Source organism: Cynocephalus volans, chromosome 3, assembly GCF_027409185.1.
Source record: "Cynocephalus volans isolate mCynVol1 chromosome 3, mCynVol1.pri, whole genome shotgun sequence".
Classification (NCBI taxonomy): domain Eukaryota; kingdom Metazoa; phylum Chordata; class Mammalia; order Dermoptera; family Cynocephalidae; genus Cynocephalus; species Cynocephalus volans.
In genome coordinates this window covers 52,296,750-52,311,394 of record NC_084462.1, presented here as the reverse complement: position 1 = coordinate 52,311,394, position 14,645 = coordinate 52,296,750, and the positions used below count along the sequence as shown (strand labels likewise).

Here is a 14,645-nt window from a genome sequence, read left to right as displayed (position 1 = left end):
TTATCAAAGGCTAATCAAGTATATCAAGTGTATATCATAAATTTTTTAGGATCTATAATAGCAAGTTTTTCAACTGTAAAATAACACAAATTAGAGGCCACTCCTCAGAGATGGAGTTACAGCATCCAAACCTAATATCCACTGCTGGCCCCAAACCCCAAGGTTTGTGTATGTGGTATGCCCAGGGTGTACTTCAACGAATTTCCAGCATTCTAGCTGCTATGCAACAACCAACAACCAACCTCTGCCTTCTTACCTTGCCTAGCATGTTGCAACTCAAGAAAAAAGTCAGGCTTAATGCTAACATACATGTAAAATGCAGTCAAATTAACTGTACAGAAAAATATTCTTCCAGTCCTAACAAGACTAGCAATGCAGAGGAAGTTCAAAGATGCTTCTTGCTGAGTTATAGCAAAAAGCCAGAGAAACAGAGAATAAACAGTGAAGATTAACAATGCATCATTTTGGAAGCTGATACTCACACATGGTTGCCCAAGCACCCCGAATATTGCAAGCCCATTCTATTTTGGTTCCAACTTCATCCTATAGCTTTAACAGCAGAGAAAGGAAGCCAGGGTGAGGCCTCCCATAAGGCATGTTTTGCTTTGAGTCTACTTCTAACAAGGAACTGCAGTACCTAGTTCCTTATTTGAGGACTACTGCAATATCTTCCACGAAACCACATCACCATAACAGTGCCAAATGTTAACGGGTTCTACAAAATCAACCACAACTCCAATGAAATGGAGCTGGAGAGGCTAAATGCTAGGTCAGGGGAGGGTGATGGGGGAAAAGCTGATACACCTCAAACAGAACTGGAAGCTTCCATCTTAGTTATCTGTAGGGGGCTCATTGCTAGGCTAGTTATGATCAGACATGCATTCATGTACACAGAGATTCACTAGAAATGTCAGCAACGATACTCTTAGTTTTCCTTGCCTTTCCTTCCTTTTTCTGGGATGGAGGGGGCATAGAACCGACACTCTCCCCTCAACAACTAGCACAAGGGAAGTACAAAGGAAAAGAAAAGAAAGAAGGCACATCATTTGAGCAACTACTGTATAGCAGTACTTTGTCCTTAATTTTGTGCTTGTAAATAACTGAAAGAAGAAAAGTTTTACAAGGTAATGACTAGAACATAAGCTGGTCAGTCAAACAGACTTGGTTTGACTTCCTTTTCTGAAATTACCACCTCTATGATCTTGAACTAGTTACTTTAGTTTCTCTGTACTTCAATTTCTTCATCTGTAAATTGGGAATACTAAGTTTGTTGCGAGGATCAATTGAACATAAATGCAGAGTGTTTATCGAGAGCATGGCCTCCCAAAATACTCAATAAATTGTGATATGTGGTACACTATAGAGTTGGTGTAATTTTTTTTTTTTTTTTTTTTTTTTTTTTTAAGATGACCGGTAAAGGGATCTTAACCTTTGACTTGGTGTTGTCAGCACCACGCTCTCACAAGTGAGCTAACCGGCCACCCCCATACAGGGATCCAAACACATGGCCTTGGTCTTGTCAGCACCACGCTCTCACAAGTGAGCTAACCAGCCATCCCCATACAGGGATCCAAACGCATGGCCTTGGTGTTATCAGCATCACACTCTCCCCAAGTGAGCCACGAGCCGGCCCTAGAGCTGGTGTAATTCTAATTAACAAAATAGAAAATAGTTTCTGAATTCAGTCAGCCCTCCATATCTGTGGATTCAACCAACCATCGATCAAAAACAGGTATCCGTGGGAAGAGCTGGAACCAACCCCCCATGGATACCAAGGGACACTACTAGACTTCAAAAAAAAAAAAAAGCACAAGGACTTTGCTTGTGTGGTAACTGTCAGGCAACTACCTCTACATCACCCACCAAACACTACTTATCCACCCCAAACTCTGAGAGGGAATGGGGCTTAATTTCCCTACTGTTTCAAGATATAGTGTTACAATTGTGGAGTGAGGTTGATCAGGAAACAATAATTGAGAAACTGGATGGTGATGAAAAGAAACGCCATATTCGTACAAAGCTGAAATATTTCCAATGAATCTTCTTTCCTATCTCTCCAAATAAAGGGACACGCTAAGTTTCTAAAAACTTTATATACATGTTCTCATTTAATCCTAACAGATCTATGAAGTTCATATTATTTTTTCCCATTTTATAGATGATGGAACCGAGGCACACAGATGTCAACGATACGGATGCATCCAAGTTCAGCTTTGCTACTTCTAAGGCCAAAGAGTTGAATGCCTACTGAATGAACATTTACGTGATCTAGGATCAAGTGATTGCAGCCGTTACTGTCATATCAGTGAAGTTGAATCAGTGAAGCAGCATCACCAATGCAAGAAATACTATTAAAGTAAGGAGTATTCTTTAAGCATTCTCTGCATAATTTAGAGTGCACATTTCTTTATATGCTTTTTAGCCATAAATTCTACTGGCCAGTTAAAGCATAAAATATACATTTATTATAAAAGTAAAATACTACAATTAGTGATTGTGAAAACTGTTAATGTTATGTGCAAAAACAAGAGTTTTCAAATGGCTAAATAGTTTAACAATTAATATTAAGATCAAGTGCACTGGCTATATAACTTTAGAAAGAACATTTTATCTTTTTTAAGCCAACAACTGTTTATAAAAATTTAAATGGTGTGAAGGACTATAGATATTAGATGATGTAGTGGATTGAATTATGTCCCCCCAAAACTCACTGAAACTTGAATTATGTCCCTCAAGTTTTATGTATTAGAAACTTAGCTCCCACTGTGACTATTAAGAGGGTGGGAAACCCTATTACGGTAATTGAAAGGTGGAGCCTTTGGAGAGGTGATTGGATTGTAGGACCTTGCAGTAGTTAATGGATTAAAAAGGTGGTCATGGGTATGGTTCTGAGGGCTTTAAAAGAAGAGGAGAATCTGCCCTTTGCTCTATCTGCTTCCACCATCTTGCCATGTGAGACCCCTGGGTCACTGTCTCCACCACCACATGGACTTTGGACTTCTCAGCCCCAGAGACTATAAGCAATAAATTTCATTTTCTTTATAAATCACCCAGTCACAGGTATTTCTGTTATAGCAACACCAAAAAGACTAACACAGATGATATGATGGTACTTCAAAAAGTTCGTGGATTTGTATTATCTTTTAATTCTATTTTTCCACAAACTTTTTGAAGTACCCTCGTATAAAAAAACTCCAGTTTTTGTTAACTTTTTGTTAACTAGCATTTATACTATTAAAAAATAATAATTTTTTAAAAATTATAGATACTTCATACCATTTAGACCACATGTCTTTCTAGGGAAAGTTCTGTTTGTAAATTATTCACATAAGAAAAAAATTAAAAGCAGAATGTCAATACTGCTACCTCCCAATTTTATAAGAAAATGGCCAAAATTATGTATAGCAACTATGATAAATCATCCTCACTCCAGATGTAAAATGTACATATGAAAAATCTGTTAGAAAAATGACTAGGTAACCCAAAATACATATTGTTTGCATTAATCAAATGTCAAAACAACAGACTTTAATAAGAATACTTCAAGAATACAACTCTTTATAGCTGTAAGTTATGGACAGTAAACATTTAAACAAAACCTCATCAAAATGATTGTTATACAATGCTAACCAATTTCAGCAGCTAAAGGATTTTTGTGATTTGCTAAGCCAAGGGTCCTAATACAATCTTTCTTATAGAAAACATGTTACTCAAAAACTTTCCTGAATTGTAAGTTGGAGATATTACTGATGTGCCAGTAGAAAGTGTGTATGATGTTTAATGAATCAAGAACAATCTAGATGCTGGTAATGCTGAGGAATAATTGTTTTTCCACTATAAGATCCAACTTTTAAAAACAGAACTATTAAATTTTAATAAATGTACAGGGTTAGTTATATTTTATATGATCTCATATTTATTCTTCTATTATACAACTTCATTCTTTGCTGGTGATATTCAGCTTTGGCCAAATATTGATTTTAGCCAAAATGTTTATTCAACACACTTTTTTTCCCCCTTGATTAATGATCACTTCTACTTCTGTTAATAATACTCATAAATGCAGGTAAAATTTTCAAATCATTCTTCCCACTTGTATGCCTTTAAAGAAACTTCAAAATTGACCAAATTAAAATAATGTGTAATGGTTACTGAAAGTTGTGTTTTTTAGAGAGTAGAAAGTACCAATTGATCCTTCATTTTCTCACATACACCTATCAAGCCTTATATTTCAGGTGCATATTTTCTTCCACTCAAGCCTAAAATGAAGTCAGAAACAAGTGTTTAAAAGCACATACTGTTGCCACACAGTAATTTGTTACCATAGATTAAGCTGTGTAATTTTCACAACTCTGAAGAAAAACTCTGAGGCCTAAATGTTACACAGCAACCGAGAATAAACACATACTCAGGCCACTTGCACACATATAGCAGGGAGAGAAAAGAAGTATACAGAAAGAAACACGAAGCTTGGAATAGCTTTTGATTCCAGCCAACTTCTGAAACCACCCATCCTGTGAGAAAGTCAAAGGCAGTCTAAAAGTTCATTGGCTTTGGAGTTACTTTCTGGTTCAAATTACTGTTCTATCACTTACCAGCTGTAGCTATTTCCTTGTGAAATGAAAATAATGTGCCCACCCAGAGGGGTTATTAAAGACAGAATAAATATATAAGAATTTGCAAAATGCCTAGAACAAATACAATAAATAGCAACTAGAGTTACTGTTATATAAATACAAATATTATCCTCAGAAAGTACATTTTGCAATTTTCTAGCACGTTGCCAGATGAAGTAATCCTGAGATTACTAGCTGAATGGCTTGAAAAATATGAAATGTCAAATTTCATAAAGCTGTCCAGTTGAAAATTTACATAAACAGAAAAAAGGCACTGAAATCTAGATATATAAATCATAATCAAATTAATTTGGTAAAAAGCCTACCAATGCTACCAAACATGCCTCCTTACAAAATCTACCAGTAAGTCTGAAAACAACCTAAAGACAGGCTTGTGAATAATGTCAACTTATTAAACACACTGCCTTGAGCAAGCTATTTAGCCTCTCTGAGTCTATTTTCTCATGTGTAGAAAGAATAGTGACTATACTAACTACACCTTCGAGGTTTGTTGAGAGGTTTTAAGTGAGAACATACGTAAAGCACCAAAGTAGCACTGCACATAATATAAAGCAGGTATTCAATATATGTTGGTGTGCCCCGGCCCCACCCTGCCCAGTTTCCACTCAGTTCTACCACCTCATCTTTACCAAAACACAAAGAAACACCCAGATCACACAATGACAAAGGAGGTCAGATGGATGAATGGACAGAGGAGACAGATTAATGGGACTTATGCCAGAGAACTGTCAAGTCATCCCAAATCCTGCTCTCTGGCTATTGTAAGTTTGTGTGACTGTTTCATCCCTCCCCCTCCAAACTTGTTTTTGCACCAAATGGGTTACTGAGAACCCACTTGTCAAGTACTAGAAGAGGACACTAAAAGGCAATCACTATATTGAAGGAACAGCTTGCTCAATACATGGTTCCACTGTGAAATATGTATGCTTCAGTATTTGCTCTACTACCTGACCCTAAACTCATGCTTCAAGTGCAAGTGTCTCAAGAATCTGAGAAGGGTCTATATTACCTACCACAATAAATCATGACTGAGTACCTAGTGCTTGCCAGGCTGGGCCTGTATTCTGTACATTCACGTGTGTCATCTCAACCTGAAAAGATCACTGGACTTTGGGCCTGAGCCTGGTTCTGTTACTTTGTAACCTTGTGACCTTGGGCAAGTCACTTCACCTCTCTGGACTCAGTTTTCCCAATTATAAAATAGGGACAATAACACCTATCCTACCCACTCATCAGGCTGTCATGAGAATCAAAGAATAAACAGAAAGCTTCAGTGTAACAAATCATACTTTTAAAATCATATGATGGGTAACATAAATGTGAAGTTTTTATAGTGAGGACCTTGTTTTCCTCAGGAAAGACAGAGGCTAGGACTAAATGGAAAGCAATAGAACCCTGTCAAAATTAAGCGCTATTTCATCCTATATCCCAGTAGCCTCTTCCTGAGTCTCTTCTTTTCCTCTATCAAATCTTTGTAGAGGGGAGAATATGGGCCTCGGAATTCCAGGAATGTCTGTTTAATAGTAGCTCTACCACTTCCTATGTAGCCTGCGGCTAGAACCTAGGCTGACCAGTTGAGCTCAGTTGGCTAGAGGGCGGTCTTACATCAAGGTCAAGGGTTTGGATACCATACTGGCCAGCTGCACCCCCCCCCCCAAAATCTCTGAGCCTCCATCTTTCACCTTTAAAACACAGATAATGCCCTTTTCAAAAAGGCTGTGGTAAGGTTGAAATAATACCTGTGATGTACCAATCATGATTTCTACTGCAGTTCAGGCACTCGATAAAGACAGATTTGTTCAACTGATACTGAAAATAAGATGAAATGTATGAGGAAAAATACTTTTAAACTGGTTGTTGGGAAAATATAGAATGATCAGGGCCCCCCAGATGTTCAGAATCTTGCCAAGCATTTCATGTAAATATGCACCTGCGCCCAGGTGTCCTGGGTTATGGACTTAAGTATAAAAGATGAGTGGCTCTGATCCACGGCGCCCCCACCCCCATGATGCTCCCGGGGTGTCACAGGGTGGCAGCTACTGCTGCTGGAGGCTGTTGCTGCCCAGTGCCCTCAGCGTCCCCCCCCCAAGAGGCCACCTCCACTGCTGCTGGAAGCTGCTGCTGCTGCTGACTGAGCTCCTGTCATCTGCCAATGGCTCCCGGGATCTTTCCCAACTACCTAGAGCTTGTGGGCCTGCATGTGAGGGGTTTGGTGACCCAGCCTGTTATGTGAGGGGTTTGTGACCCTGTCTGTACAATGGGTTTGAAAGGTCTGAGCCCCCTGACAATACAAATGGAAACTTAGTATAACTAACATAACGAAACATTTTGGCTTTAGTTATGATTTGCCTTACTCAACAACTGGTGTAGTCATGTAACTTTACACCGGCTCTCAAGGCAACTGAAATATTTCAGCACTTGTACGTCAAAACACCAGAGTTGAAAATCTTAGAAATATTCTTCCTGTAAGGGTGGGAACACTGTAAATGATTCTTTATCAATTTAGAATTCCATGTTCTATTAACCTACAGGCATCAACATCACAGAACGTATCAGAGAGCCACACTAATTGTATTTAAAGTGATATCTATTACACCAGGGAATAATTTCAAATCTTTATCAAGTACGGACATCCAAATGCTGCCTAAAATTTCAAGATTTTGGCAAAATTTCCTTAATGTATAAAAAACTGATAAAGGCACAGAACAAAAGGAAAACGAAGAAAAGGGTAGGAGATAACATTTATGTCAGTCACTGAGTTCACCCTCTACGTGGATTCTTTCATTTATTTCTTGAAGCAGCCCATTGTAAATAGTCCTCTTTATTCTTACCATGTTAGAAAAAAGGCACTGAGGTTTGGAGAGGTTAAGTGAATCCCACCCAAGATGATAGAGCTTCACAGAGGTAGACATTGGACTCAAAAATTAGCTGGTGTAACTATAATTCTCCCAACTTCTCTACTAACTTTAATTCACAAAGAACTACAATAAATATTACAAAAAGATACTCTTGGTAGACCAATCAACTGAAATTCAAGTTTAACTGATCAGTGAACTTTAATTTTACTGATGTTATTACTATATAATCATAAGAAACTACAGCACCGTAGAGTTTAACAAAATATTTGTACAAATTTCATTTGATTCCAATAACCTTGTGCTGTAGGCAGAACAGGTATTATCAAAGAGAGGAGAAACAGACTCAAAGTGGAGAGGTGACATTTTCTGAGACACACAGACTACTAAATGGAAAAGCTCAGATTTTAATTAAGCTCTTCATCTCTAAGCAATTCCACCATACCATACTGTCTCTCTTCACTTTGAAGTATTTATAGCCACTTTATTTGCTCCACAAGATAACCAGAATCTGTATGATAAATAAGCCCTGATTTTTCACAATGCATACACCAGGCACTTGGTTATCATTCCAGGAAGTAGGTATTATTATCCTTTATTTACCAGGTAAAGAAATCAAGGCTTAGAGAGGAAAGTTACTTAATGTGTCCAAAGTGATGCAGCTAAAAATGGCAGGGCCAAAAGGCACACTTAGGTGTGACTTCCAAGTTTGCATACGTAGTCACTACCTGGAGCTGCCTCTTACTCTCAAGCTCTGTCCCACCCCCACACAGGTGATCCAGGTCTCAAGATTCCTTCTTTGTGATGTGAGTGAGACTATCAGCTGGATCTCTGATAGCATCTGGCTCTATCATTCTTAGATGACTCCCAATGCCACACTCATCTCAACTTGTCACTTACTAGCATTCATTAAACCAAGAGTCTGCAAACTGGGATTCTGTCCCTACTTTATCCATCACTAACTAGTTAGGATGAGGGGAAAACGGGTCTTCAAATCAGGGAAGACAACTGTGCACCTACCTAAAGCAGGAGTACTGGGTACTCTAGGTGTTCTGGGTACTCTTCTGGGGCTAAGATTTCTCAGGCAAGACTGGTAACCTTTTATTTAATGTGAATTTTCAGATCACAAACACATCCATATTCATAATATCAAAACATAAGCTAAAGCAAAAGAGCAACAAGTCAATAAAATCTCTCTTTCCCTGTCACTGAACTAAGTGATAGTTAACAATCTTGGGGGCAGGTGTGTTCTCTGAGTTTGTCTTCCTGCCAATTGCTACTCAGATGGCCTCCCAAAACAGCAAACCAGTGTCGCCAACACCAGTAAAGGAGCCAAGCTCGGCAGGAGGTACCACCCAGGGCTGATGGACAAGAGGCTACAGCAGGAGGTGATGATCCTCGTGATGTCTGACAGCAAAGGCATTTTTGCCTTTCCTGAATCAGACAACTTTTCCAAATGGGCAGGGACCATCCACAGAGCCGTGGGCACAGTATATGAGGACCTGAGATACAAGCTTTCCCTAGAGCTCCCCAATGACTACCCTTACAAGGCACCCATGGTGAAGCTCCTCCCACCCTGCTACCACCCCGCACTGTGGACACCCAGGTAACATATGCCTGGACATCCTGAAGGACAAGTGGTCCACCCTGCATGATGTCAGGTCCACCCAGCTCTCCATCCAGAGCCTGGAAGAAGAACCCAACATAGATAGCCCTTTGAACACACATGCTGCTGAGCTCCGGAAAAAACCCACAGCTTTTAAGAAGTATCTGCAAAAAACCTACTCAAAGCAGATCTCCAGCCAGGAGCCCTTACCAGGGTTGTCCAGCCTCTCCTTGTGTCACCTTTTTTATTTTTTCCTTAGATGGTCTGTCCTTTCCTTGATCTCTGCATAGGACTCTGTATCTTGAGCTGTAGTTATTACTATTGTTTCTGTTTTTTAAATTAGGTCTCTTGTTGAGCCCTTATGATGTATATTAAATACATTTTGTTTAGTTTTTATAAAAATAAGCAAACAAAACAAATCATGGGCTACAGAAAAGGGAAACTGTCAAAAACATCCTAAATAATTATTACTATCTGTTGAGACGATTTCAAGAGTTCTTTAACACAGATCTCATTTAGAGAATCCTTCTATTTCCAAGAATGGCAAATCATAATTTTCACACAGAAGTGAGACTCAGTTTATCAAAATAAGTCTTGACACAGAAACACAAAAAGAACTTGAACCCTAAACAGCATAATGCACCTCCCCCCACAAATGGTAAAGCAGGAGGGCTATAAAGGGGGTTGAATAAACTTGACTTTTCAGTAAAGAGTAGATTGCAAATAGTTATTTCATAAGGGTAAAATGTACATAACCATACTTCAATTTCATGTTAATTGAAAAGAAGCAGTAAGAAACAGGCCTATATGGGGAAAATTTAACAAAAAATTTAAAGACGATGGGGTAAAACACCCAAAGTCTAAAGATTTTAGTAAACTATTAGAAAAACAGCATGATACAATGTGGCAATTCTTAACTTTCCACAAACCCTTTTGTGAATCTCACAAAACAAACTCTTAATTGAGAAAAAAATATACATAAACTTTTGCCTATAATTTCAAGGGATGCAAACTCCATGAAGTCTATTCTTGGGCCTGTTGTTAAGAACCCCAGGAGCGGAAGGAGCTCTGGGCAGCCTCTTAAGAGATCTGGTTCTATTTCTGGCCCTGTCACAGTGTTAGCCTAATCCAATCACTTTGCCTCTCTAGATCTCACTTTCCTCAGCTGCTTATCTTTCCTTTCTAAGGCTGAATAATATTCCACTGTATGTATATACCACATTTTGTTTATCCATTTATTTGTTGATGAACATTTAGGTTGTTTCCACCTTTTGGCTATTTGGGATTTTTTTAACTGACAAATAATAACTATATATTTATAAGGTATAATGCAGTGTTTTAATAAATACATACATTGTAGAAAGATTAAATCAAGCTAACTAACATATCCATAACCTCACCTACTTTTCTTGATGAGAATATTTAAAATCCACTCTTCTAGCAACTTTAAAATATACAATACAGTATTATTCTGACACATGCTACAACATGGATGAACCCTGAAGACATTATGCTATGGGAAACATTAGCCATTATGCTAAGCCAAACACAGGACAAATATTGCATGACTCCATTTATATGAGGAACATAGAATGGGCAAATTCTTAGACACAGAAAGTAGAACAGAAGTTATCAAGGGCAGGGAGAAAGACAGTGAATGGGGAATTAGTACTTCATGGGTATAGTTTCTGTTTGGAGTGAAGAAAAAGTTCTGCAAATGAATAGTGGTGACAGTTACACAGCATGGTGAATGTACTTAATGCCACTGAATTGTACACCTAAAGATGGTTAAAATAGTAAATTTTATGTTATGTGTATTTCACCACAATAAAAAAAAAAGGAAAACAAAAAAGCCCCCCAAAACAATGATCTTTCCTCCTTATGGTTGAAATTCTAGCAAAGTCTACTAGTATCACAGGAAAAATGAGGGATTTAGTAAAATCATATCCTTACCATTTTTCAATTGCTAATTATGACTCAGCATTTCCTCTTGGCTTCAGAACAGTCACAGCCCAGAATAATTCAATGGGCTAGATCTGCAGCAAGGTGCTTATACTCTCCTATCAGAGTCCTCTATTTGGAGATTTCCCAAGTTGACTTTCCCTTACCTATCTCCCTTCAAAAGGATATTAAGTGGCTTTCTTAAAGTATCAGAGGTAGTACTTTAAAGAGGCAGAAAATCTTCTCCAAGAACAAACACACTCTAGTTTCGCTAAAGCTGTGCTGCAATAAGCGCCTTGTGACATCCCTTTCCAGCATATAATGAAGGTGTCGTAATCACTTTATTTCCCCATTTGGACGGCAGTCCTTAACCAATTCTGTTTCCCAGCAAACTCTGAGCTATAAAGTCCAATTTTAAGGAACTGCATTTGAAAACTTCACAATAGTTATACTGAGTTAATTGTTTCAACTTCTAGAAAAAAGCCTCTCTCCCTCACGAGGCAAACAGCAGAATGAGTATAATCATTAGCCAGATGAGGCAAACAGCAGAATGAATCCAATCATTAGCCAGATGGGAAGTACAAAGGAGTAGAACATATCACACTCTGGAATACTGTCATAGGATAGCTCAGGTATCCAAAGCTCATTTGAGATGAAGAGTGCGTCTCCTATCACCATTGTATCTGTAGCACCCATCAGAAAGCTTTCTGCAAAGAACTTCTGGCTGGCCTGACTGGGAAAGTTTTAAGCTTGTCAGGTGAAAAAAAAAACTGTTCACAGAACTGTAAGCAGCATTATATTCTGAGATCTCTTCTTGGTAGGAGGCTACCCTGCGCACGCGCACGCGCACATGCAAGCATGCACACAAACACACAAATGGTAAAATATAAAATGCCACTAAATTAAATCTGGCATGAGCAAAATATCTGAGAATTTGGGAATAGTGACTCAGTTTACAAGGGCCCCTCAATTACTAATAAATATAGATCCAACCAGGTTTACTCTTGTTCAGATAACGTGGTAGAAAAGATGATGATGACCATAAAACTACTAAAAATATATTAAACAACAGAAACTATCCTGAAAACTTCTGCCTTTTATAAATATTTCAATGAAAAATGTTGGCTGCTGTAACGCATTTATTTCTCTATTTATACAAAAAAGAAAAGAAAAGAAAAAACAACTCTTCAAATATTTTGACTAACAACCTTCCTCCAAAGCACTCTTTTAAGACTCAGGATATATAACAACTGAACCCAAAGATAGCCAGGATTTCCTACTACAATTCAGTTGCTTTTTACTACTATTCATATGAAGAGACCACTGCTGTCAATTTTATTCACAGAAATTACATTCAAACCAAAACTCAATTGTTTACCATATTTTCTGTATGCAATGATAACATGAAAGTATTGGTTTCTACTTATCTCTTTCAAATCCTGAAGACATACCAGAAAAAAAATATACGGTATAGAAAAAGTTTCCTTTTTTACTAGGATAAACTGTATACACTGGTAATGTTATGTTACCCCCACAGACAAGACTCATTCTAAGTTTTCAGTAAAATATAGGAGGTTAGAAGCAGTGAAAGCAGGGAGACAGAGGAGAGAGAAAATGGTAGTATGACTTACGTTTGTCTCTCTCAGGCAACGAAGTGGTTAGTAGGAATAAGCTTACAAACCTCCAGCAGAAGGCAAGGTACAGAGTTGAGGTTTTAACTCGTGGCAAACTCACACTGAGATGCCAAGTGGGCGGTACTACTGTGAATCAGGGGGTGGGGCTGGTGAGGAGAGAAGGGAAATAGGGAAAATGAGCATTTACTCGGTTAGAAGCTGGTGCAGCTTGTGATAACCTCGCTCCAAGGCCAAGCTCACAGGCGTTGCCCCTTCCTGGTTGTGGATGCTGAGAGCTCCTCGGCCACCTGGCTTCTGCAACAGCAACCATGTCAACCTCAGCAATCCCAGCCGCACAGCAAAATGCATCAATGTTTCCCGGGGGCCACCATCTGTAATGGGGCGGAAAATGAAAACAAATGAGGAAAATAAAAAGACAAAAAGCAAGCAAACAACAACAACAACAAAAAAAGTTAGGTAAGCATGCCTCTAACTGCCTAAGATCCTGAAGTTAAGATACAACATACAGTGTGAAGAACTTTATTGTGGCCAGGTAGAATTCGCTGTCATGTAAGAACAAAACAAAACTAGAAAAAGGTAATAGAAGCAAAATCTTCAATAGGAGACAGTCCCCCAAAAGAGAATCAAGCCACTTCTATATTCTGATTTATTGTATTTGTTCAACCAATTTCACAGGCAGGCTTATTCTGGTGACTCCCCACACGATTTTTTCTTTAAAAAAAAAAAAAAAAAAAAAAAAAAGTCGAATGCATCCCCACAACATAGGGATCCAAAGGAAATAGCTGTTAGGACTTAGATGGTGTACTATAAAGGGTATAATTACTTTTAAAAAGAACACCCAAACAGAACTTGACTAGTTAAACACTAAAAACAGGTTCTGCTTGTTAAGTATACACAGGTCTTTTTCTTCACCCACATTAAGGGAAAATCAAATTGCTGGCACTGCTAGCTTTTTTTATTTGTTTAATGAGAGAAAGAAACGCATCTTCAGGCATAATAGAAAATACTAACTCTAAGACAGTACACTGATGACGTCACAAAGAAAAATGTGAGCTTGAACTTATCTCACTTGAAATGAAGCCTCCTTGTTAGCATCATGAGTCACTGAAAGTAGTGAAATGAGGAAGGGCTCTGGAGTCAGACAAATCTGGGTTCAAATCTGGCATTTCCCATCTGTGTAACCATATTTGATTCCTTTAACTTCTTTGGGCTTCACTTTCTTCATTCTTAAGAGTGGGACACTATTACTTCATTCACAGAGTTGCTGTAAGGAATGAGTAGGTGAAATGCTAGTATAATGACTGGCTGTAGTAGGTACTCATTAAATGCCAGTTCCCCGCCCTTTCTCTGTCCTGTTGGGCTTCAAATTACATCCTATGTACGCTAGCATCACTCTCTCTCTACCTCAACTGTCTTCTCGAGCTGCCTCTGTGAAGACAGGAGCAAGGCCACTGCAAGGCTGTGTAAAACGGTCCCACAGGCTGTGGTCACTCAACTCCAGGGAGTTGTGAGTGGTGCCTTAGAGCTGTGCCTGCTTTCTTTCTTTCATTCTTCATGGCTTCCCTTAGGTCTCAACTTCTTCACTGAGCATTCACACACTCTTTGGATCCCAGTGTTTTCTCCTTACTCTGAAGTCCTCAGATGCTTCTATACGCAAATATCACAACAGAATGAACACATCTTCGAAGATGATTTTACATTTAACTACACTGTTTTCTAATGTCGTTTACGTATTACTCTAGTCTCCCTATTTCCAAGGTAAATTTCCTTGCAAGCAAAATCTATCTTTAATATTTTATATTTTCCCTACAGAACTATACACACACTGACCAATTCAGGATTTATAGGGTGTTCAAGCAGAGGCACATGGCTGGAAAGAAGTCAGTGCCCCAGAAGAAACAATTACAAGTGCAAGTACAAATTTTAATAATCAGCACCTCAGAGCAGGTGGCAAGACCAGACAAAGGTACAG

General features: G+C 38.6%; 1 protein-coding gene and 1 pseudogene across 6 annotated transcripts in view; one reads left to right on the top strand and one right to left on the bottom strand.

The window, feature by feature from the left end:
- Positions 1-14,645, bottom strand: part of AKAP13 (A-kinase anchoring protein 13) — a 337,825-nt gene that overhangs the window by 168,375 nt on the left and 154,805 nt on the right. For all 6 annotated transcript variants that reach the window (XM_063091725.1, XM_063091728.1, XM_063091729.1 and 3 more), the window contains exon 5: positions 12,861-13,044. In XM_063091725.1, the coding sequence (XP_062947795.1) occupies positions 12,861-13,044 (184 nt within the window). The remainder of the gene's footprint in view (positions 1-12,860; positions 13,045-14,645) is intronic.
- On the top strand, positions 8,869-9,388 carry LOC134371693 (ubiquitin-conjugating enzyme E2 C-like; annotated as a pseudogene).